This window comes from Lineus longissimus, chromosome 3 (genome assembly GCF_910592395.1).
Source record: "Lineus longissimus chromosome 3, tnLinLong1.2, whole genome shotgun sequence".
Classification (NCBI taxonomy): domain Eukaryota; kingdom Metazoa; phylum Nemertea; class Pilidiophora; order Heteronemertea; family Lineidae; genus Lineus; species Lineus longissimus.
Genome location: NC_088310.1, coordinates 25,262,423 through 25,289,116, shown reverse-complemented (window position 1 = coordinate 25,289,116; position 26,694 = coordinate 25,262,423). Strand labels below are relative to the sequence as shown.

Below are 26,694 nucleotides of genomic sequence, written 5' to 3'. Positions count from 1 at the left end.
TGTGGGCCCATTTATGTTTGACTAGCTATTCCCACAAAAAAAAAACATTGGTCCACAGACCCACATCAAGATGAGGACAAATCTGAATAATACACCATTCTCATTGTTCTCCAATACCTACCCAAATGGCACCAGCATTTAAAAAACAGCTTATTTTAGTCATCGGAACTAATTTCATCCTTCATTTGATGCTAATTATCAGTGGGAAAATGTCTCGATAATTAGAAAATCGTTACTACATGGTTCAAGATGTGTTTTGGATGGAGATGGAAATCAGCAAGATATGAGTAGCTTGACTATGTTAAAGACCTACATCGGTAAGGACCAACTGGAGTCATGAACAGTTTCCCTTGGAAGGATCTCAGAGTAATCAGACTGGTTACTCGAAGGAAGGATGAAGCAATGTAGGGTTATGTGTCTGCTCAAGGACACAATACAAAGCAGCAATGATCCCACAACCTCAAGATACATGAGCCTGGCTCTCACTTTCTCATTCTCAACAGACTACATTTGTAAAACTATTGCACTTATAAATGTTTCATTACTAGTATCAGTAATTTTCTGTGTTTTGTGGGCAATTTTCTCCAAGAATTTGCAAACTAAGCTTTTTCTTTGTTGACATGCAGGAAATGACAACTCCTACTCCGTTCCATTGGCCCACATTATATCCTGGAGCATTATGCATCAAAGTAGTTTTATGATTATTTGATCAACATTATTAATATCTTTCAAATGACTTCCCATGTGATAGTGATATGGTCATCGCACTGCAGCAGGGATGTCAGGAGACTCAATCGTGCTGAAATTAGTTTTCTGAGATAAACAATGTGACACACTTGTGGGGAAATCTAGATGCTGTTTTTAGTGTGAGTCGCCTTTGCTTGGCAATCCTTATCATCAATGTAATGAGATGGACTATTAACACCAATTACTATTTTGTCAATACGGACCAGGCTTAAATTTTGCCATCACATTATCAAGGCTAGCAGCTAGAGATATCCAAATCACTTACACAAGGCCATCTCCCAATAAAAAGGCCTAAAAACATTTCCACTTGAACCAACAAAGAACTACTTCATTTCTCTTATTTGTACATACACCAAATGAGAGACATTTAGTGCACAATAACAATGGCCTCCAAACAGTAGAAGACACAGTTAATGTTATTACCAGGCCTATATATTGTCAGTATTGTTATGCTTATAACAGGCCTAGGCATAAATCCATGATTTGTGCATATAACCGCTGATAAGTGTCCTCTGGGGTCACAAAACTACAGAAGTATGGCCAGCTTTCAGATTCGCAGTCAGAGTGAAGACCAATCTCTGGAGCCTGTCAGTTGTCACTCACAAGCAATGATGAAATCGAAGCGGTTGCTTCGATTTTGGCGATTGGGTGTGATTTTACACTTGAAGGGAAAGTGCCAGTACTTGATGACACAGCTACATATTAGGATGACCAACCAGCTGGAGACAGATATTGGGTTTGAACTGCTGAATAGGGCAAGCACAATAAGACACAGGTGCAATGCTTTCAACCTTGGGCAACACTTCAATTTGATTGAAGCATCCAAAGAGGAGGACTGACCAGACATAAGACCATGTTTTCCAAACCTAGTGCCCCCAATCTTCCCCAGGGGACCATCTTGCACCTCTAAAAGTGAAACTGAAGCTTTTATATCCAAACACAGCATAGATCTATCTATTGGTACCTGTTTGGAACCTGGTATGGTATCTGAGCCTGGGTATCCCTCCCTGGGAATTAAGTGCCAAGAGATGGGGACGGATGAAATAAAAGCTTCTTTAAGATGGATTAATTTCACTGGTTCGTTTCAACGTGGTTTATCAGCCTTTGATCTCGGGTCATTTGCAAAGAAACCAATATTCCATGACGTTTATGATGATGTCCTGAATTGTTTTTATGCTGTCATCCTTAGGCTCTGGGTTAGAGTGCTGGGGATGTTCCAACTTCGATGGATATAATGGTGCTCAGCGGCCCCTCTGTCACAGCACACTGATCAGCCACAGTGTCTAAGACGATTTAAATGATCTCAAAAAGACTTTTAAGGCTGTATTTCCTTGGTTTTCTGTAGCTGCCTTCTTTTAACTTCAAATGGCCTTGCTTTTGTAGTGATCCCTCAAGGACTGATGGTTGTTTCTGGTAGTATTTGTGGTCGAGTTTAAGTTGCTGATTAGGGAAAGACAAGGCCAAGTACCAGGGAGCTACCCTAGACAACATGAGGACCCTTCTTCTTTTGGTAGAGCCTCTATCTTGGCACTGTACATTTGAAGACAAGCCCCATGTCAAACTTGCCATGTCTCACGGACATGTCATGTCCCTGGGACATCATCAGGACCCTTCTGTCTTTGGTAGAGCTTCTGTCTCACTACACTTGAAGACAGGTACATGCCAACCTTGCCTGGAGACAGCATCAGGACTCTTCTGCCTTTAGTAGAGCTTCTATCTCACTACCATCGAAGAAAGGCACATGCCCGGCTTGCCAGGGGACAACATCAGGACTCTTCTGCCTTTGGTAGAGCTTCTGTCTCTCTACACTTGAAGACAGGCCCATGCCCAGCTTGCCAGGGGACAGCATCTTTGGTAGAGCTTCTGTCTCACTACACTTGAAGACTGGCACATGCCCGGCTTGCCAGGGGACAACATCAGGACTCTTCTGCCTTTGGTAGAGCTTCTGTCTCTCTACACTTGAAGACAGGCCCATGCCCAGCTTGCCAGGGGACAGCATCTTTGGTAGAGCTTCTGTCTCACTACACTTGAAGACAGGCGCATGCCCAGCTTGCCAGGGGACAACATCAGGACTCTTCTGCCTTTGGTAGAGCTTCTGTCTCACTACACTTGAAGACAGGTGCATGCTCAGCTTGCCAGGGCACAGCATCAGGACTCTTCTGCCTTGGGTAGAGCTTCTGTCTCGCTACACTTGAAGAAAGGCGCATGCCCAGTTTACCAGGGGACAGCATCTTTGATAGTGCTTCTGTCTCACTATACTTGAAGACAGGCACATGACCAGCTTGCCACAGAAACTGCTCCTACAGACTATGTACCTGAGAGAGCTGGGCCAGCACCAGGACCCTTCTGCCTTTGGTAGAGCTTCTGTCTCACTGTACCATGAAGACAGGCACATGCCAACTTTGCCACAGAATCTACTCCTACTACACAAGGGCCTACTTGGTTGCTTATGAGAGCTTGGACAACATCATGATCTGTTTGCCTTAGGAAGGGCTTCTCTTAACAGAGGTTCCCAGAAGTGGACAGATTCCACTGTATTTGACCAATATTCCTTGGCCAGTTACTCTATTGAATTCGTCCATGTGCTGCAAGGAGGTCCATTTTGTACAGGTGACTTGCAGGTGGAAGACCCACAATACTGTCATCTGTAATTTCATTTTTCTGATAGACCATCATTTGAAATGGCAGATGATTGTTTCTCCAGTGAGATACCAGAGAGTGAAATAATAGAAGAATAAGATTCAATATCAATTTGTATTTCATTTATTTATATGAAATGATACATAACATCATAATTTTATTTATAAATTATCTTATACATAACACAGGACCTACACCTTGATTTCTCCAGTTTTAACCCTTTGAGACGAATGACAGCATTAGAGTAACAGTCCTCTAAATGTCAATTTCCGATTAATGATCCAATTTTCATTGAAAGAACTTCAAAAGTGACATAAACAAATGCACCGTAAACCAGGAAATATTCGTGGTCATCTCATTTCAACCTTTTCTTTTTTTGTAAAAATTGCAACTTTGGCGTACTTTTAATTTAGCATTCTTTATACAAATTTTAAATATATTTTCGTTTTGGCGGCCATATATTTTTGTGATTTATTATCTGTAAACACGAAAACAGAAGGCACAAGAACATTTCTGGGTTTACCGTACACGATATGTCATAGCTATTTTGAGTCATGTTTCATTTCAAATAGAACATACTATCAGCTCTCAAAGGGTTAATCAAACATTTTTGATTTTTTGAAAATCTTACAAATGTATAACAGTGCAGAAGATTTCATATTCTAACCAAGAGAATTTTAAGTAGAAAAATTCCAGACCACCAAATTGTGGCCAATTCTACCAACTGCACGATGCAAACATTGCATAAACATCTTAAAATTTGTACCCAACGGTTTCAGTACAAAATACTTTTTTTTTCAATATAAAATCATTTATTGAAAACATTTTATGGGAAACCATACACAGGCAGATTTTGATCATTGAATATTTCAACAAAGAATTTGCAGGAAAGAGAGTGACATTGTTTAATCTCCAGAATTGAAAATATGAGATGAATGTTTGAATGATTTTGTGACAAAAGTAAAAGCATTGAAGGAAAACATGTTTTTTTCTTTCTCAATTGCAACCCTGAAAGTTTTATTTTGTATCTGTCAAAGGATGATATGATTTTGTCCAAATTCTTGCACAGAGCTGATCAAAACCTGACTGGTCTAAATTGGGCCCACTCAGTCACTGTGTATTGCCATGAGCTGCTGTGTCATGATCCACCATTACTCACTCATTCATCATCATTTGCCCCAATATCTACATATCTTACAGTCAATACACCATCATCAACATACCCAACCTCGTCCAAAGGAAATGACAAGGCCTGTGGAACAAGGCTGAATCATACCCTGGAATAAGCAGTAATTTCATGCTAACCTGAACTAAAGAGACATGCACAGAGGCAGTACATAATGTAAACAAAACTGGTTCAGGTTAAAATGAAACACTGCATTGCACAGTTAATTTTCACCTTTTCTAAGACCAATATACAGTACAAAATATTGTAGACACTGTACCATGGTTTTGGCTCTGGATAAAATGAAACACATTACCAGCACACACTTCATAGGTACACATTGTACAACTGAGAGTTAAAATGGCCGCCTATAATGGTCACCTGTCTCATTCTCTAAATAGGATAAATAAATACAGTTTAGAATACATGGGAATTATGTACAGACGCTTGAGTATTACCCTAGCAGGCTACAATCCTTTGTCCCCAAACCGGGGCACACTTCGCCAATAAAAGTAAATCAAGCCTTGATTTGACCATAGGCCACTAATCTGATTTGAATCAAAACTGTTACAGAGCTTATAGCAGGGCAAACAAGAATTGAGCAAAATAAAACAAATTCTTTATTCTGTGTACAGATTGATAAAATATCAGTACGCCCCATGGACTTTTGTGTACAGAATATCTTGAAAGAATTCCTGGGTCTGCCTACCAGTCGAGATGTAACCATAGCTGCTTTCCACAACATATAAATAAGAATAGAAAAGTTTGTATTGGGCTGCATAAAATATTTAAGGCATTCAGAGGTCAGCATGTTGGCTCAATGCCTACTGAGCTATAACATGATTTACTCGACAGTATAAACTTACAGGAGCTAAGCCAGGAGTGAAAGTGAGCACTTGATCTTGATCAGGAATTCAGGCAGCTTCAATTACACCTCATTAACCCATTAGCATTTTGCTTTGAATTAGCAAAGAAAGTAATTCAAACTCATCAGAAGATTCAAGACCGGAGGTTTTAATAGGAAAATTTATCAGAACACTGATCTGAACCTTTACATAGCCAAAATTTTGGGTATATGAAAACTTTATAAGTCTTAATTTCCAATATAGGATTCAGATTTTTATATCGCCATTATTTCTTCGATCAAGACAGGCTGAAACCAGCCTCTCCATAAATTCATCACTCCATATCATCAGTGTATATCTCTATCTGTGATCCGAATACTCAGTCGGTTCCACTAGCCAGTAAATCACCGTCCTCTAGCCCCGATCGCTATAGAAATGTTCCCGGCACATAATGAGCCAGCGCACAAAATCAATGGCTGTTCTTCAGCAGTTTCACAAGAGCCGGTGATGTACTACTTCTCAGTTGAACATGTATCACCATGCATACATGGTCTCCCTGGCTGACTCGATGGTGTGCTGTTCATAAATATAGCGACTCAACGACTCCCCGTAAAAGAATGGAACGGGCAGTAGCAGATGACAATAGACCAGAGCCAGACTAAGTGGGATGGACTTTTGTCTGGCCTGCCCTGGATCAGGGGGTCACACACGAAAATATCCTGCTATTGAAAAATTTGAACTTAGGGATGAACTTTGACAACGAGCAATCTGGTGGAAAAGACCTGGGGGACGAAAACCAACTGTAGCACCCAATGAAGGATTGATTTGAATTTTGGATCGACACTGATGGTCATATTTTGCTCTTCAAAAATCTTTTTTTGGCTTTAAATTTCAGTAATTATTCAAGTATTAATGTTAAGTTTGCAACTTGCATCAACTGCAATTGGCAATGACGAAGCTGACAAATTTAAAGGAAAATTTCATTATGCTTGATATTTTTTCAGAAAGCTTATTCGTTTTTCAACTTGGAAGCTGAGGCATTTTGACACCCAATGTTGCCTCTGTTCTAACCCATTCCAACTAAGAGGTGAAACCATTGGTTGGGTCTATACATATCAAGCTTTCAAGACAACCCTAGAGCTCTTAATTACCTATCGCAGAAGGCTGTAGATTACATAGGTAAAGGAACACCGATTTTGATGGCGAGTGAATAAGTGAGAAACTGATTTAGCAAGCAATATGGTTGGTAGTATAGCTCATCAAGCATGGCAACAATAAAATCAACGGGCGCAGGTAAATACTTGATACATAGTAGCAGCAGTAAATAGCCAAGGTGAGCGGTGATTTCAAGCTGACTCAAGGCAAAAAATGCATATAGGATGCACATTTGCTCCTTTGTACCTGAATGATGGAAAATTTTCATCAGCTGGATAGAATTTGATTTTGAAATCTTTATTGCAGATTCTGATAACTAATTTTTCACTACCCAAAATTTCAATTGATATGACCCCATGCTGAACATAGTGAGAGTCCTGGTTTAGTCTCGCTGAGAAGCATTGAAAATCATAGTGTACTTGGCCTAATTGATCATTGGTGTATAATAAAATTTCAAAGCTTCTCCGCTGGCTTAAACCCATACTCTCAGTCTATGACACACAAGTATTAAACGTAGATAACAAATGTTTGAAATCCTGACCTGACATTCCTGATCATTTCTGCTCTTTGATCAAATAGACAACATTTGCAAGCAGAAAGCAACAGTGTTAAAGACGAAAACCATATGAGACGAAACCAAAGTACGAAAATATATATAAACGTATAAATGTAGAAAAGAATAGTAGCACGTTGCAATGACGATCTTGAGCGGTGAGATGGAATCACTCGAAATAGCTCAGGAAAACAAGGATGGTTCGTATGTCTCTTCAGGTTGATGGAGATGGATAGAGAATACGGTGTATTGAGCCATCTACAGGAAGGATCTCTGGATGACAAGATATTAAGATGGAAGAGTTTGCCACCAGATAATGGTATGGGCAGCATCGTAGCCCTATTGCTATGCCGGATAATTCAAATTATCATAGCCAATTCAGTTTTTGACAAGTTTAGGCTTACCAGAAGGGCTTACATGACATCTAGTGACAAAGATGACACCGAAAAGGGTGGATAAGCATTTTGAGAAGTCATGTCAGACACAGCAACTCTGGTCATTTGATGATATGTTTTTAGCCCTCAAAAGTTGATAATAAACTTTTATACGAATTGCATCGAGATGTCGCAATCTGTTACTTGAAGAGCACAGATTGGCACCAGCTATTTCAGAAGAAGCACACATAACCGTCAAATTCACATTTGACCCTTTTAATATTGCTTTGTATGGTTTTCATTTTGTTTCATACATGCTCATACAACCCAAACCACATGACAAAGACTTGTTGGCCCATCAAAATGTCTTAACAATTTTGACAATTTGGTAAACCAACCCACAAGTACAGACTCTCATACACAACATTTGAAACTTTACTGACACAAAAAATGTGTTGTCCTTGGGGCCTGACTTGAGACTGGAATGTCACAATCAAAATACACAAGATATTAATATAAATATGTAAAGAAATACTTTGATCAATTATTTTTTGCAGCAGTCAATGCTAACCCTGTACCCCTCCCCCTCCCTCCTCCTGCTCAATCGGCATTGAAGTAAGGTCGAGTTCTAGCAAACTGTTCGCTTCCACCTGTTGATCATGAAAATAAGTATCAAACACCTCTGAACCCCTTCATCATTATTTAGAGAGTTACTTACAAAAGTTGACTGCCTGAGATGGGGGATACATGATTTGCACTGACGGCTGCATTACAAGTGTAGCATAACGAGGATTATCATGACACTGATGCGAATACTATAAAAGTATCATCTCCATCAAGTTCCGTTTGTCATCATTTCATTCTAAATGGACAAAATTCAAATACTAACACTAGTAACAGCTTATTTCAAATAATAATGACAAATTTCTCAAACTAGCTGTTTTATCAAAACTGTCTACAGACTTTGTTTCATTGTTTCAAATATTTCTATCCACAGGAACTTTGCCTTTTTCTGTTAATTGGTAAATTTCAGCAAATGCTCAATTTTCAGTGCAGGTCAAACCCCGGTGGCATAAAACATTTTAATAGTTCATATTATAATATAATATAAAAATTTCATCTCATTCACTTTGATTTTTACAAAACTGTACAAAACAAAAAGTGGCATTCTCAAATATGACCAAGTGAGGTGAAAAATCACCAACGAGTGCTTGACACAGACTCTGTTTAAAACAACTTACAAATAGACAAAAAACATAGAAATCATCTGAAATCTATCGAAGATATAACCAGAGCAAACTATTGATTTTTGTGGAATCTCAGTTCCTTATTGCAATCATCAATTACATTTCATTCATCTGCAGATATACCAACAACTGGTATTGAGAAACTCTTACCTTCACAACATGTATTTGTATATCAGCCAAAATGAAATGGACCCTCATAGCACACGAGACTTTCTCTGAATTTCAATAGTAAAATTTACGTTCTGAAACTTATTTCAACTGGTGTCTTGTAGCAAAACTACATGTTATGATACATATAAACATTTGAGAATACCACCTCAATTGCATCAACACTATATACAAATATGACAATACAGCCAACGAGGACCGAGGCGGACTTCAAATGAAAAATTTACACATCACCAAAACATTATAATATCACAGTCGACTCTCTCCGAGAGATCTAATGACATCGATAACTTTGGCATAAATATTTGGAAAATTCCTATCTAAGGGTGGGAGTACCGCTTCGATCCTACAAGTTGGCCTCAAATCTATTATGAACATGAACTGTCTAAATCTATTCGCGTATACAGATTCTACTAAAAGTTACAATATAACTCAAAATAAGTTACCATGCACAATAAAATTGACATTTATGACCAATATGAACAAGGTGTTGTCTTCGCAAATGCATCTCTGTCGTCAACCTCTGTAGGCCGACACTTTATTTGATACAAATATATAAATTAAATACAAGTATATACAATACAATACTCACTCTGATAAATACTATTTCATTCCTGGCTTTCGGCAGTTTTAATTGCCATGATTTTGGAAACATACAGGACAAGCCCAATAAGTACACCAAAGAAATAAACTGATCGTCCAACTTTGGAGCAGGTCACTTCATGAAGATACTAGGGCAATAATTGGTCATCAACTTGTCAGTTCAGCATTCACAGTGCACATCACTGCCCTTTTCAACTGATCGCAATCATAGCCGACAACTCATGAAACCAGAAGAAAAGTGCTAAAACCAATGTACCACATTTTCAGTATAATTTTGATAGGCTGAGTGACTTGCCGACCTTTGCAGTGGCTTCAACATTGCCACGATGATCATGATAGCACTTAGATGGATTACTGTTAAGAGCTGGCTTTAAAGCACTAACTATGAGATCAGTTTGGACAACCTTGAATGCTCCTTTTTATCAAGCAAATTTCCATTGGTTGTCAATGAGTTAAAATGAACTCCGACTACCTTCACTGTGGGCCTATGTAAGACCTATACATGTATGTCATCAGCAATGACTATACTTCATTGTTTAAAGGTACAAACTTTGACCTAGATAAGAACTGTCAATATTTCAGGCTGCCTCATGCAGTTTATAAAATGACTCAGATCCAGACTTTGACATCACAATAGACTGAAAAAATTTCTTGAAATGCCAAAAATGTCACATGTTTTCACCGACAAAAATTCACATTTGAAATTAGTAATGTATGACATTTGGTTTACCATAGGCAATAACTCAACATATACAATTGTGTATTTTGTATTCTTAACTAATAATCTTCAAATCTCAATGTGACTTCAATGTAGTTGCAATGTAAGGAAGGCCTGGATCTGAGATCACCCTGCTGCACACTTACATGCATGTCAGTTAATTTTCTCTCCTAAAAAAGTATTTCTACTCGCATTGAACACCACAGCACATATCTGCTGTTTTCTGTTGCCCCTGGTGAGGTAAAATTCTCACCTCCTTTGACTTATCAATACTACACCACGTTTTACCGGGGCCTGGTTTTGAGATGGTGTTTTACCAAAATGGCACCACTGAGATCAGACAGGCCTATCAAATTGAAGATGCAAACATTATAGTTCTTGAAACATTAGAGTACTTAAAACCACAGTCGACATCACTGTTTATAGCACATATGGTAAAGCAGTGCTTTTGTTCACAAAGTCTACATTTCTTATTTCACTTGATGCATCTTCCCAAGACAGTGCTTTTGTAACAAAAATAAGCTTTTGATTAGTGATTTTTGAGCCCTCTGGCTAAACTTTGACCCCTTGTGTGATATCCCTTTTGTCAAAGTAAATGAAAAAGAAGGAAATGTTTCAAATCTCTGGGATGATTGAATATCAGCTGTATTGCTAAATGCTGGTCTGGTAAAACTGAACATGGTTTAGCTCAAATTTAAAATGAAAATCATCTGCAGAAGATATGCTAGAAAAATTCAAAGTACCCAAGTTTCCCGTCCAACATTTCACTAGTTTTCAGCCAAACACTAAGAACAACCCAGCCAAAGGCATGTTTTTAAAAACAGTCACTCATATTGCCTATCTGACATGTCTGAGTGTCAGCAGCATCAAGCTACATTGACCAGCCAAGAAAAGTATGAAAGACCTTTAGTTTTATAATGGTAAACACCAGCTTTTCGCTCAACAAGGACTGAAATATTGTGGTTTTCCACTTTTTCGCAGCTATTGCTGTACGATATGGTCATACGTGAAGACACATTGGTTTTCTCCATTATGTTGACATCACCGTCTACAGTCAAAATCTGGACCAACTTTGGCCCCAATAGACCTGGTCTCCTTGATATTTCTAACGATACTTCAGCCCTACTCACCCAAGCTCAACCGAGGATGTACAACAATGTCCATACGCTCTCACAGTCATCTGTGCACAAATAACTGCTGAACAGGTGGGCGAGAACACATCTTGCTGAGCATGACAACGCTGAAATATGATGTACACAAACCTGTAACCCCGCCAAAAGCTTCGGGGCTGATATCATTCTACTGGCTTAGAAATCTCAGAGGCATATATACTGTACTTTGCCACTAATAATAACTCTTTGGTCTCGGAAAATACCTTCCTAACTAATATGTTAGAAAAATGGTGGGAAAATTTGTCCTTTGTTCAGAACAAAAGCAGCATAAATGTATCATAAAATGAGTCCCTGATACGTAGAGTCTGATTCTTGGCTCCTCCTTCCAAGAATTGATAGTTCGTTGGGTCCGTGATGTAACTTCTCTCCTGTGTCATGATGGTATCTCCTTATGTTATCACATTTTAATGGCACGTTCAGGCATTGTCTAATATCGTTTATAAATAAGTCCCCAGTCACATGACTCGCACGATAAATAGTCCGACTAACGAACGCATCACAACACGTACCGACAGTATCACACCATGCGTGCAATGCACACAAGTCCACACACAAATCATTTTTTGTTTTTGTCATTTTCAAATAAAAACAATTGAATTGCGTGTAAATACTTCCGCCAATAATATAGAATTTGGAGTAGGAAAATACTATTACCTCATGATCCTGGTTTAAAAGCAGGTTCTTCTTGTGTCCAAATAAATAATAATAAATACACTAGGCAAACAGTTCAAGACTAGAAGTGTCTATAGATGTTTGTCTAAAATGGATGATGCCTCGACAAGTTATTGGTGCACTATTTCAAATGATCAACATTTGAAACCAGTTAAAAATGACTAAAGTTTGGGTCATATACCCACTAAAACTTGCATGATATGGTCTAAATCATCACAAAAGACGTCATTTTTGCAACTCCCTCCTGCACTGGCGAACGGAACCAATGGGTCAGTCGGCGATGGAAACGTGTGCAGGAGTTCCTCCGCACTCAATGGCGTAAGTTTCATGTTTGTTGATATTGGCGAGAAGAGATCAAAGTCATACACGGACAAGTCCAGGTCGGCGTCACTAAAGAAATCATCCAGTCTACTCGAGTTAGAACTGAAAAAGTTCGATGCTGCAGTCGAAAAATTTGACGCAGCAGTAGACATAGCACTAGCAGTAAAGCCGTTTATAGATGAGTTGACACCATTCCCACTATTGCTATTTGAGTTTGTAGTCCACTGAGATGCTAGCAGTTTACTAAATTCTGTCAAAGTCGTGTTCATCGATTCACAAGAACTTAAATTGCTATTGATATCAACTTCAGCAGGTTTTGTAACATTTGAACTTTGTTCTTTTGGCAAAGCTATAGGTGGCACCTGAACATTGACAATTTTGGTGGAGACTGGACTGGCAGTGTCCGGACTGCTCGTGTCCATCGGTATTGGTGTCACCGACATTGTCCGACATGTTTGCGTTAGATTTGACACAGATTGAGCACCTTTCGATTCCAATTTCGTATTATGTAGTTCTAGATTATGACTTGAGGTGTCAGCACCTGGCAATGGATCTAAGTTGACGGTATCCTGAGACTGTATGCTGGGGAGGAATGCAGGTGTCGTCGCCGGGTTGACACTGACACCCTCCTCCTGGAGCTCATGTTCGATACAGCGGAGCGTGTTGAAGATGAGGACAGAGTGAAGGAGCGACGGCTCGACACGACGCTTCGGGAATGTTTTCAACTTGCACATGGAAATGTTGAGGATGGACTGGCGTTGCTCATGATATGATTTGTCGAAGAGACTGGAATCATCCAGCTTCCGCTTGATGCCCACTTGAACTGTGCCCAGCATTGCATACCTGAAATGAGAAAATCATGAAAATATGAGCTTAAAACAAAACCATTTTGTGTTTGACACAGGAACACCTAGCAACTTGCAAATATTATTTTTCTGCTTATCAACTAAAGCAGGTGTCAATGCATGCATTGCTACATAGATGAAGAAACAAACAAAACCTCAGGACTGGTATCCAATAATTATGCATCTACAATGCCTGAAATGAATGTCAGATTATTCATCAGATACTGGTAAAATGCAATATCAGCAACATAGCTTCAGGATCAGACATTCCGCACAAGAACTTGGAAAATGGTTTAGATGTTCACCTGTAATTTCTAGACCTTTTCATTTTGAGTTACAAAGCTCTTCTCATTTTCTGCGGAAAACCATATGAACATAATACGAAAATCGAGAAATTTACCCCGTTCTGCGCCAAACCGTTCAAGTTGGATCAAAACAATCTGATCAGTAGCCCTTCATCACACAAGCCTAAAGCAGGTGCACCCCTAATTGATACAGGTTATAGCACAAACGATAATGCTAAACAAACGACATTATAATGCAATACAGGCCTCATGACGTACGTTTTCAATGAATACATAGGGCCTACTATCACAGTATGCAAGAACTTCCGTGGAAAACAATGTCAACCAAGGACGGACGTGGGTGGATCACCATGAGGGATATGCATATCAAATGTTCCCAACTGAAGGAGGAGCAAACATATTTCCAATCTACAGGAAAGAAATTTTAAGACTGATCAATCGGAATGGTATGGGTCTACCAGTACCGAGTTGACGAAGTGCCTTCGTCATAATATCAGAGTAAATCTTCAGTTTACTGATTTAATTTTAATAATCAATCAAGTATAGGTTTGTTTTTTAGATTTAACAATTAAAGGAAATCCCAAAATCCAAGATAAGAAATGTTTCACAAAACTGATAGAACTGAAAAGGACCTGACAACACATCACAATCACATCATATACACAAGCGAAGTACTTACCTAAATACTAATGCATTATCCTAATACTCGTGTACACCTGAGAATATACCTGAGGAAAAGCCTTGTAAACTAGGCTTCGTGCATAACAGCAATAATGAAACACCAAACTCAGCAATGAAAATTCAAAATCAATAACGCGAAGTGACACCACGCACAACAAATTAACAACTTACTGGGAACGTAAGAAGTGCATGGCTTTATAGGAAAGGTCGAGAAATGAGAATCTCTATCTATCCAGAACAGCGTTGAATAACAAAATGACACAGAAAGCCATCAGGCCATCATTTCTGTATTAGGTAAAACCAAGTAGGCGGTGAAATACCGTCCTTGACGTGGGAACCGTCGCTACATTCAACGGTAATTTTCCAAAGCGTCATGTAGCGAAACTGGGCACTAGCACAACGTAGAAACACGTTGGCGATGATGTCAATGATCGGATCAATATGCTGTGCATTGGATTAGCATGAATTATCGCGCTAATTTCATACGAATAACGTCACACTGCTAACATGCTACCACAAAAGGGTAAAGTGCTATGCGCCAATTATGGAAAAAGATTGCTAGGATGACTTATAACTGCATGCGGCAGAATGTGAGTAAAGATGTATTAATAACTCTGGGATGGAAATAGATTTAGGAAGGCTAAAAATATAAAATGTCGAGAAAACAATCCCTTAAGTTGTGAGAAACATTTTAACCATTTAAAATGGCTAGCAATACTTGGGCTTCTAAAGGATTTGCCCAAAAACACAGGACGTGTGTGGAAGAGGAGGGGGGGGGGGGACTTCCTGATTGTTCTTTTTCAAAAGAGAACACGTATGTTTTTCTTTAATAAAGTTATCTGATACCAACAGCTGAATGTAACAGCATGAACAGATACACGTGGAGTTACTAAGAATCATGTTTTTGAGAAAATCTTTGTGAAGGGCTACAAGTGGGTTGGGGTAAGATGACTAAAATCCCAACCAAGCCCTCAACCACCCTCAGTATGTGTAGTTTTAGTTACCACCTTACTCATTCTGAGAATATATAGATATGGAATCGTTGATCCCGATGCAACCCCACAACAACATGGGGGCTCAATCAAAGAAGTTGGGAAGATGGAAGACCATAACAACTTTTTTCGATAATAAGATTCAGAATGCCAACATGTGCATGTAGTAGCTCATTTCAAAACACCTTCATTTCCAAAACACACGCTTGCTGTACGATCAATTTGTATCAGATCCTGGTGAAGTGTTGGCGAAGTGCCCATCAACGAGACTCAGGCTGGATATGTGACGGCATGAGTAACTTGTGTAGGCCAATACAGATGTACTGAACCAACGAACAAAGGATACACCCAACCACAGCGTACAATACGCAAAATCTATTTTTGACACTACTGAGAACTCCCGAACTGGGTGGTGTACACAAAACAGATGATGTGTGGCCGACTTGCTTGAGGTGGGTCCCGACATGCCCAGGCTACACTCACGCTTTGACTGGATGGCAAGTTTTACGTTTTCAAAATCAAAATTCAAATGTTATCAAGTTTATGCTCAAATTTATTAAGCCCAAGTCCAATATTCTGCCAAACAGGGTCAGCTGACGAAATTGTAGAGCAGCCTGTCAGCTGACAAATCATCTAAGTTTGAGATGACACTTTTCTTGTAGCATAAACATGTAGGCATCTCAAAAGGCTAGGCTTACAGAGGAACACAGGACTGCCGACAGACGGTAGTGCACCAAAACGTGGTCAAATCAGGCTTACCATGATAATGAACCCATTATATCCTACACACAACATGTAGTCCAACACTGATTCGAGACACAGACAAAATACGTTTATCCAGTACAACACATAACCAAACTATGACTTTCTCTATAGGTTATTGCAATAAAAGTGTGCCACAAGCGGTTTTTCCCAATAGAAATACCGATTCAGCGATTGTCGATTGACACATACGTTACTTCCCCAAGTTATGATTGTGATATAATTAAAGAGAAACTAATCTGAATAAATTTACATGTGTCCCAGAAAGTCAGCTGAGAATGACTCCCTAAACGGCAGACTGAATATGAAAAGAGTGTGGGCTGACGTTCATAGTGGCAACCGGGAAACGGGTAAATCTCTTCAAATTTTAAGATATATTTGGATATACTGTATATGCAATCATGGTTTAAAAATATCTTTTCATGGTATTATAAATGTTATACATGTTATAGAGGAAGTGACACCCATCAGACTTAACGACATCAAGGACAAAAGGAATCAGTCAGTTTGACACTGATCCAAGGTTGCCGCAATCATAGAATTTGAAGCCCCTACTACCACCCGCCTTCATGCCCTTGAGATGCAGACGTCATGCCTTGTTCATCACCACAGAAACTCAGCGTTACCAACAGTATGGGCCATTGGAGATGCTGCGACTCCAAGCTTGGGATGCGGCTGTCCGATCAATATCAGTAGATTTATAGGCAACGTCGCTAGCGTTGTACACACTGAGTCACAATCTGGGAACACCATGCGCAAGGGCATTCTGGGAACTGACAAGGATGTGGAACAAAATGACCCTGATCACAAATAAGATGATTTTCACCTTCGGTTTAGATACACTGATCTTCACTCAGAGGACAAATCTCCAAACTGGTCAAAAGATAATCCCCCCCACGGAAGTTGACAATAGACTCACCAGAATCTATTGTGTAGTGTCAGTTCTTTTAGGGGAATTGATGATTTTTTTTAACACAACATATCACCATCCATACTAACAACATATAATATTCATTGGGTCAAACTTTACTTTATATATTGAACAAAACTGCTCGATCCAGGGCACCCTTCTTATTCACAAATGCCGTTTATTGACCTGATTATATGTGTATTAGTACAGACCACGGTCATAAACTTTTCACCTAAAATTGCTTTAGGTCAGCTCAGGACTGGGTCATACTAGTATGCACATACGATGTGTGCGTATTCACTAATCCAAACCCAGTCATCAGGCTGTGCGAGGACACAAGGCCACCGCTGTTTGACGATTGAGGTCACTTGCTTAGGTGGAGGACGAGTTGATAAATGATAATACCTGATGACCTCAACAACCTTCTAGAAGGCCATGATGGACAGGCTTAATCGGTTCATACTTGCATATTAGTACCAAGTAACATATTGATGGTGAAATCATATTTTTTCAGAAACAATGGACCATTTGCAAAAATTCTGCACAAATTGCAAAAGACAATTAGGAAATATATTGTATCAGCAATATTGTTCAAGGGCATGGCACCAGCACTATCTTTCAGATGGGCTCATTCATGAAGAATTTCCTGATCGCAAATACCAGAATCCAGGACATTGACCCAATACACAACCATGCACCTTCTCACCCCACTCCAACGACAACTTCAACCATTTTAAAAATATTAAATAAAGCCATTCAAATAATCAAATGCTTGTAAATTCGATCTTTGGTACAATTAAGGATTTAGATGCCATCACATGTAGCTGTTGTATGAAGTACAAATAACACTGGGAGGTTACCTCTCTTAGTACATCTAGTCAATACACAAAATCAATATCGCGCTTGATTGTTTTGTTTCATTCACTTCTGATGCAGAATGGCTGGCGTAAATCACGATGTTATCACCATGGAGATAGAAACTAGCGATATTTTGGCCCCAGGCAGCTCACGCTGAAACGGTCAGGTGAAGATGTACAACGCTGCCATCTGTAGCTAGCATAGGAGCCAGCGAACAGGTTGGTGATGGAATATTTTAATGGCGAGGAGTCGATTAGGATGTAATTGGAAAGAGCCCACAGTGTGCGCTACGTGGGTTTCAATAGAATAGGTGAAAGTCTGATGTGGGTTCAGATAGGAAAGGCAAGAATCTCATGTGGGTTTAGGGATGATAGAGAGTTTCAGAAAAGGTAGCCTACACATACGTTGTTTGGACCTACAATAAATGTAATTCTGCTGGGTGAACTGTCATCAAATGTGGAGATTGCCCACACTTCCAGGGAAATGAACAAACACCTATTAAGAGGAGTTTTTGAAACCTCATGAAATTGTTGAAATGGCAGAGCTGTGAGCGCAGGTTGACTAACACAAGAAATGCCAACACTACTTCGACTTGAAAATGAAGATCACTAAATCTTCTTGTCAAACGTTTTAAAATGTGGATCATATCACTTGCCTTGGAAGGTGTACCAGTACACTAGTTCTTCACTGTCAGTGACATTTGTTCAATCATTATTATTTACATGTACATGTCACATTTTTCTAGAACGAGACTGCAAAGAAGTTGGGATGGTTGACAGAACACTGTCATGACTGTGGGGGTGGGGATTAGCAATCAGGATACCATGGATGTCAGGCACCGACTTATCAGAACATCTTTTTTACCTTTTACAATAGAAGACGGTGGCAAAGATTCTTGATGACACTCTTTTCAGCTGGACTCTCTGCTTCCGAAAAAATCAGAACACACCTGAATTTGTTTTCAGTTGTTTTTTTAGTTGTAATGCCACTGCTTGATTTTAGTGGAAGAATCCCCCATAAGTATTACCACAACATGTATGTCACACTTGACCCACTGAATATCAAAATGAGATCATGAATATTAATCAGCTTGTTTCCAATGTTTGAGCAATAGTCTACTAGTTACAGGTGGGTTATGAAAGAGGAAAATCAATCGCTGCCTTTGGCCCAATCAGAATGACTCTTCACAAAAGTTCAGCCATTTAATGGTAAGGTTTTCTATTGCGAGATCATAGACATAACACCTACAGTTATAAAGCTTACATACAATTTGCATGAATAGAGCTTTCAAGTTTATGTGGTTTTTCACAAGCAAGTTGGTTTATGAAACGCTCAGCTAGTGGCACACTTCATGAATACATAAATCATTGATGGTACCACAAAGGATTTTTCATGCCAATTACACGGTATTAAAGGTGAGGGGAATTCCCAGTGACCGTTTTCATCTAGGAAACTAACCAAATGATCACAAAAGAAAAGAAAGCAGAATCTTAGAGTAGTTAATAGTGACCACTTTCATTATTTATCTCGTTGGGGTGTTGGACAGGGCATCATATCTGAAACTGTAGTCTAGCATGTAGCAGGCAGCACCTGCCTCAAGAAACCCTTTCACAAGGACACTGAGAGCGGAATCCCCTTGCACAAGGAAAATTGGCTTACTGTATCCAGCGTACACTCTGGTTTAAACCATGCATAAATTTGAGATAGGAGAATGTTTCACCAATAGGGTTAAAGTTGATGTGAATCTAGTATGAACTTTATGAAGTATAACCCCATGGATTGACTGTAGAAGTGTTCACTTGGGATTGTGCTAAACCATAGCCTGGATATCTGACTCTGAAATGTGACCTGATTGGTTTCACTCTGCAGATATCTGCATTATCAGGGCCTAGGTCGACGTCAGTCGTCTCACTAACTTTTGGATTAGATGCGTTGTGTCTCTCATTTCACAAGAGGTCCACTCAATCTGAACCACTGCTTGCTTTCATAGTCAAAACGTCCCTTCTAACACACTTACACAGTAGGCCTATCCTATAGTCGCTATTTCATCACGATACATGTATCATGAACTATAGGCCTAAACCCTCTTATTTTCATTAGGACGAGATAGTGTAAACGTCATAATGAAAAATGGTCTCATGTGACAAAAAAAGGATGTTTGACCATACCATTACCCATCATCGTACAAACGTGACAAATGACTGCCAATCCAAAATGCCCAGCTCGGAGACATGCGGCACCTCGGCTTCGGGCTCAACAAGTCAACTACAATACAAGTACAACTTCATCTATTTTTCGAGACTTACCAATCATGCCAATCTGAATGTAAAGATTCTTGACGTTAACGTGAAATTCATTCTACAAAGAGTCGCTACTCAGCAATGAACCAGGCGAAACCACAAGTGACAGGTTCTCTCCAGCTGAGCTGAGTCAGTAACGCCATGTTCTTTGGAAACCGCTGGCCCAGTTCCAGAAGTGGGTCATTCAAAGGAAAGACCAACACTGACTGAATTCAGTGATTATGAACGAAAATAACCAGCTAGTGTTATAAAATACAAACACTTAGTGACATGACACAATACTAAAACAGGATCGATGGTGGAAAAGTACTTTTTCAGGGTAGATTTCCCCCCAAAACAAGAGGAGTGATGGCCTCTCAGCTGAGAAACCAATGCATTGTACACAAAAATACACACAGAAAATATGGAGTCGAACCCGGCGAAAAACTTGCCTTTGATTGTTGCACTTTCAACAGAGAATCTCGACTATTTTGTCTTCTCTAGGAATGTCAAGATCGTGGCTTCTTTCGGCGAAACATTTGGACGTCTGCTCCTCGTAGGACTGACGAGAACTACGGTTAAAGGAAACTGAACAGAAAGAAATTTGCGAACAGGACTTTCAGATTTAGTCAGCGATCATTGTCACTAATTTGATTGACTGCTTTACCTCACCATCAGATTTGCGAGATTCTGATTGGCTCATAATCTCACCTAAATATTCTACCGCCGTAAATAAAGGAAATAAAATTATTTTTGTACCGAAGAATTCAACAATACATTTAGATGTGGTGAAACACTACCATACTTTAGCCCAAGATATTTTATGCATAGGTCTAGCTGTCATGGCTGTGTTTATTATCATTTTGGCCAATTGGATTATAAACTTTCTTCAGCGCTATGTTTCGGGCTTCAGCTGTCAATCATCATGTATCACGTGCTGATTGCCTGATTAAGTATTCCAAGGCGCCAAATTCAAACCCATTAGTTTCGGCACGTGCCACACAGAAAGAACATGCATAAATGACCCACATATATTCAAGCAATGGTTATACCCTTCTTTCTAACTACATTAAATCAAATTAAACTAGTTTGAAACTAGAACAAATTACAAAGTAAAAAACCACAATTTATGACAATAAAAGCATGGTTGTGACAAGACTGGTTGTGACAAGACTAGTTGTGACAACATATCTCCATGTTGCTTCCAAAGCTTTATCTTAATTGATGAAAGGAATAATTATAATCAGTAAAAAAGGTTGTAACAGTATCTTCCTGCCTATAGTTTATCCACGGATAGTTGTGACAAAATATTTTCAGGATGACACATAATCTACCTTACACTCCGGACTTGGTGGATTGGCCTCTCGTGAAGACAAAATTTAGGATGACTAATAATGGATTGCCTCGGGATTCTAAAATCGGCCCATGTTTAAGCCCTGATGATGGTGATTGGTTGCTCAATCTCTCCTCTTTGGTGAGGGACTTTCAGACAAGCATCTGCAAGAGGATACATGTCGTATCGGGTGCGCAGTATGGTCGAGAATGATTGTGACCTAAATCTATGCTGCCACTTTGGTTTTGGCCTACATTTCACCTCCATCTTCGAGGGGATTGGTGAGACAACCAACACCTCCTCCAGCTCAGTATCCTTACATTATATCGAACCAAAATGCAGTTTGATTATTTGTGGCAAAGTTTAAAGGAACAATCTCCCTTGTATTGGCAGTTTCCTTCTGAAGGAGTGGAGAGCACAGCACAACTCACAAACCAGTCTGAACACTTCGCTGATTTGTCATGGAATGAAATAAGGCATTTGTTTGTGATAATAAATATGTTATTCATTGATATATATGAGAGATAATGCAAATAAAACAAACATTTCATACATCGCTACGTCAATCAAATCTATGTCTCCAAATAGTAGTACAAGTACACGATTCTCGCCCAGTGTTGAGGAGCTTCCTGAGGACCAATCATCCGCTCTCTTTTCTTTCTCAATGCAGTGTCTCCACGCTTATTTTCATGATCATCCTCTCAAAATTCACCTCTTTCAAGATCGTAGCTACCATTTAAGTGTAATGGCTCCTTTAATGGAGGGAGTCAACGTGTCATTGCAACACTGGCGATCTTAACAGTGACTTTGCAAGCTGTACAAATCAACTTAAGTGAAACCAGTTCAAAAATGTTTTTAATGATCTATTGTTCTGATAGCAGCTCAGTTTGCTTCAGCACCGATCGGGATTTAGTGCGTGAAACCAGTTAATATAGTCACAGCCTTTGTTTGCTCTGCTAAAGTCATTCTTTCATAGCAAGCTAGTTCCATCGTAAATGAAGCCGTCCCTGAGGTGATCGTCCGCAGAGCTGTAGAGTATCCCATCATCTCAGACAGGGGCGTTCTGGCTAAGATGACCTTGTTGTCAAGATGTTCAGTGACGTCATAAATCTGACTTCGTCTTGATGATAAATCGCCAAGAACAGAATGTACCATACTTTCACTGGTAGTTATCTGAAATGCAAAGGTCAGAAATGACTCAGTAACATGAAAACAATCGCCAGCTGGTAGAGAGGGCTACTTTTTAACAATTGCCACTACTCCACATGCCTCCACAGAGGCACAGGCCATCACTTGAGCTCAGTCGCTCATGCACAGAGCAGCAAGCGGACAGGTTTGAACTTTTTGAGTCAGGCACCCAGACCAGGATGACTGAGAGTTGAACAAATTACCGTTAGATTTCAGGTTAAGTCACCCAGGGTGCCACAGTGGTCATAGTGGTTCTATACAAGAAAGTTTACCTCCAAGTCCATCATGGGTTCTTTCATACAGGATTCCACTTTTTTAGCTGCCCTCTGTATGCATTCCGCTGTACATGCAGTAACCATGGCGAGAGATGTGCCTCGACCAATAGAGAAGTCGTGAAGATGAACCTCAACACCAGTGAGTGGGAAGCCAAGGATGGGACCTGGAAGACAGTTGTAATAATAAGTGTCCTCAAGCCTGTTGCCTGTGCAATAGTTACGCGAGTAAGTTATTGAAGGAAGACTATAGGCAAGAGCCAGGTGAAGCAGAAGCAGATTTATTACTGAAATTACTAGGCCTAGTTTCCAACAATGCAAATCAGCAGCCTGGAGACCACTAATTGGACCCCAACCTCCTACCTATAGACCCTGTTTAGATGACATGGAAAGGTTTTCACATGATCCTTTTAAGAGTCAAACCAACGACCTCCTGATAATAAGCTAGGAACTCTAACCACTATGCCTATGATCTCCTACAAGTTCTGCTTGCTTACCATGAATTAACCCAGACTGAACTCCGTTCTCAATAGCTTTCAAATGATCCCGCCTCATTCCCTCCAGGTTGACCTCCTTTGAATGAACAATCTTGACATGTTTTGGAACATGCTCATTGCCTGCTGGATGAAGCGATATCATAACTGTCACAAGGTGGTTCCGATCTCCAATAGTTTTATCAAGAGTAAATGTCTCCTTTATGGATTCTAACACTGTCTCCTTGTACGAGACTTGAAGAGGTCCAAGATCCACTTCGAGCCCGTACTCGGATCGAATACGGTCTTGTATCACTTCCAAGTGAAGTTCACCCATTCCGAGCAAGATAGTCTGGCCTAAGAAAGAGAGAACAAAATTAGCTAAAATTTGAAAAGGAAGACAATTTGAAAATGACTGTTCCAACATGTTCTAGACTAAAACTATCCAATACAATCCACCAACAATAAGTTAAACGCTGAAATAAATATGAGCTTGTTTTGGTTTACTGACCTGTATCAGCATCTGCCCGCACTTTAAAGCTGGGGTCTTCCCGCTGCAAGCATGCCAAAGCGTGGTCAAGCTGTTTCTGTTGGGATAAGGACTGGAGTTCTACAGAGCAGAAAAAGACAGGATCGGGGACATCCAAACCAGCCAGGATTGGTGTGGAATCGGCATCATCTGGGTCCAGCTGATTGGCACTTATGTAAGCCTTCTTAACTTCGTTGAAAGCATGGTGGGATTGGACAATGGTATCGCCAGTAATTGTCTGAAATGGAAAGAGTACCAGCTGAAGAGCACTGATGCGTATGAAAAAGTCCTTCCCTCTTTAGCCTCTCAATGCAATCATCTAAATATTGCATTCATTCTTACTGAAAAAAGTTGCAGGTTTTCCTGGATCCTCAAATTACAGTAGAGCTAATTACTTTACATCTGATGCTCTAGCAAGGCAAGGGCAAGGCATGACTAACCATCTGAAACCACTGGAAAGTAAATTGTTTTGGCTAAGAAAATGCCATTGTTCCTCGTAAGAGAAATACATGGCATTCTTCCTGATATTACATACATCTTTTAATCCAGTGACAACAACAATATTCCCAGCTTCAGCCTCTGGTATATCCTTGAATTCATCCGCATATACTTGGCAAAGCCGTGACGTCTTTTCTGTGCAATTCTGGTTTACATTATAGATGGAACTTCCACTTTTCATTGAGCCAGAATAGAGTCTGAGAAATGTCAATGGACCTCTTTGTTTATCATGAATAATTTTAAAAGCTAAAGCACAAAGATTTTTTCCATAATAGTCTGTGAAATCATGCTGACGTTCGATTGGACTAGGCAAATATGAGCAGACGGCATTCAGCAAAGGCTGAACACCAGTATTTTTCAAAGAACTTCCACAAAAGACTGGAATGGCCGTCTGATTTGCTGTGATTCTCCGCAATGCCGATGCTAACAATTCCACAGGAATAGAATCATAACTAATATCGCTAAGAACCACGTCCGCAACCTGTTCGTCGAGATCAGTCATCTTTTCAAGCAACGCTGCCCGTCCCTCAATTGCCATTTCCCATAATTCTCCATGATTATCTTTATCAACAGGAGTCCGTGAAAATTTGAGTCCATCAGACTGTTTGGATTTTGTTGTTGTCCATTTTAAAACTTCCATAGAAACTAAGTCTACCAAACCACTAAATGTTCGTTCTTTTCCGATTGGAATTTGAACCGCTAAAGGACTGACTCTCAGTTTGTCTTTAATTGATGATAAGCAGTATTCAAAATCGGCACCAGCTTTGTCCATTTTGTTCACAAAGGCAATTCTGGGGATGTTGTAATGATCAGCCTGGTGCCATACAGTCAAAGTTTGAGCCTCAACACCTAGGGAAAGAAAGGAAAAGTCACCTTGAGTTCGGGCAAGAGATCTGCACTGGCCACTGAACACTTTCATAAAAAAGAAGTTCACATGTGTGTGAACTTGCTGATTATTATGAGGAGCTTGTCCATTTAGTTACATAAGCACAGCAGATGATGTAAAAGTTCTTCATCTCATGTACTTTTACTCCAAAGTGGATCTTTATCTATTATCACAACTTCAGCACACTCACCTGCAGATGCATCCAAGATAGTGACTGCTCCATCCAACACTCTCAGAGCTCTTTCAACCTCAACTGTGAAATCCACATGCCCTGAAATAATAGATGATGCACAGATAAGCCTAAGATAAGTTTAAAGTGAGTAAGTGAGGTTGAAAGCGAATAGGCACAATTCCTTGACCGCATATTTAGGAAGGAAGTGCAGTAGTGACACCCTCTAGACCTTTCCATTTCTGATAATCAACAAAGTTTGATGTGCACAAATTTTGGGGTCAATTTATCAACCGAGAAATTATCCATTATTTAGTTAATCACCTGGCGTGTCAATGAGATTTATCCTATGACCATTCCAGTTGAATGTGATAGCAGCTGACGTTATGGTGATACCGCGGTTCCGTTCTTGTTCCATGTAATCCATAACAGTATCTCCATCATCAACATCACCTGCAACACACAACAGTTTCACATTAACAGAACTCTATAGGCAGGAGCCAGGTAGGTCAGATTAAATTACATAAAGTCGCCAAGTCACTCCCATCTCACAGTACATCAAAACTATTCATGCTTGAACAAGGAATCATTTTATGCTTAATCTAACACGACCCAGGCCTCTTGTGTCAACTGAAGAATACAATATGATTGATACCACCAAGCATAAGATAGATTCAACATTGCCACGAGGTTGAATTCGTCAAATCACTGCCACCAGTTGCAAACACTTAATTTTTAACAACTTCTTACCAAGATTGCGCGTAAAGCCTGAATAGAAGAGCATTCTCTCTGTGGTCGTTGTTTTCCCAGCATCGATATGTGCCATGATTCCAATATTTCGTATTTTTGAGATATCAAATTCACGGGCTGGAACTTTGATGGCCAATCTCTTGCAACTTTGAGAGAAGAGTCTGTTGAATGCTATACTGCTCTTGTTGGTGCTTAGAAATTGCCCGAGATTGAAATCCTGCTTTGATGTACATAATGTACAGGGCATGTACGCATTGGTATAGGAGGACAAAGTTCTACAGCTTATTTTTCTACAAAATGAAAATGGCATCTGGCTATTAGTTATTCTTTGCATAGTATCATATGTATTCTTTGAAATTAGCCTAGCCATGATTGCAGAAAACACTTGGTAACTGAGAAATTAGCAAACTAGTGAGAAATTTCCAGAGGTCATGTCATCTCATGGAGGCTGACATATTGGATTGTCTCCTCCATTCACTCATTACAGAGACTGGTACTTGACGGCAATCTACTCGTCATGAACTCGATTTGGGGGCGTAAGCTTTCGGTGTCCGGGTCATGTGTTTCTCACAAAGATGGGCAAC

General features: G+C 39.7%; 2 protein-coding genes across 5 annotated transcripts; both read right to left on the bottom strand.

Moving 5' to 3' along the window:
• Positions 1-3,494: 3,494 nt before the first annotated feature.
• Positions 3,495-20,656, bottom strand: LOC135484358 (SERTA domain-containing protein 2-like). Of its 4 annotated transcripts, none has more exons than XM_064765731.1 (2): positions 20,465-20,656; positions 3,495-13,223 (listed from the first exon to the last, which is right to left on the bottom strand). In XM_064765731.1, exon 2 carries the CDS (start codon positions 13,214-13,216, stop codon positions 12,233-12,235), a length of 984 nt encoding a protein of 327 aa, XP_064621801.1. In that variant the 5' UTR covers positions 13,217-13,223; positions 20,465-20,656; the 3' UTR covers positions 3,495-12,232. The 4 variants fall into 4 exon arrangements, with proteins under 4 accessions (XP_064621801.1, XP_064621800.1, XP_064621799.1 ...); XM_064765730.1 differs by lacking the exon at positions 20,465-20,656 and adding an exon at positions 15,963-16,097; XM_064765729.1 differs by lacking the exon at positions 20,465-20,656 and adding an exon at positions 14,383-14,589.
• Positions 20,657-21,881: 1,225 nt separating this feature from the next.
• Positions 21,882-26,557, bottom strand: LOC135485187 (ribosome-releasing factor 2, mitochondrial-like). Its single transcript, XM_064766988.1, has 8 exons — positions 26,111-26,557; positions 25,685-25,813; positions 25,382-25,462; positions 24,343-25,154; positions 23,790-24,045; positions 23,303-23,635; positions 22,806-22,972; positions 21,882-22,518 (listed from the first exon to the last, which is right to left on the bottom strand). The coding sequence occupies exons 1-8, from the start codon at positions 26,478-26,480 to the stop codon at positions 22,255-22,257; spliced, it is 2,412 nt and encodes an 803-aa protein (XP_064623058.1). The 5' UTR covers positions 26,481-26,557; the 3' UTR covers positions 21,882-22,254.
• Positions 26,558-26,694: the final 137 nt, after the last annotated feature.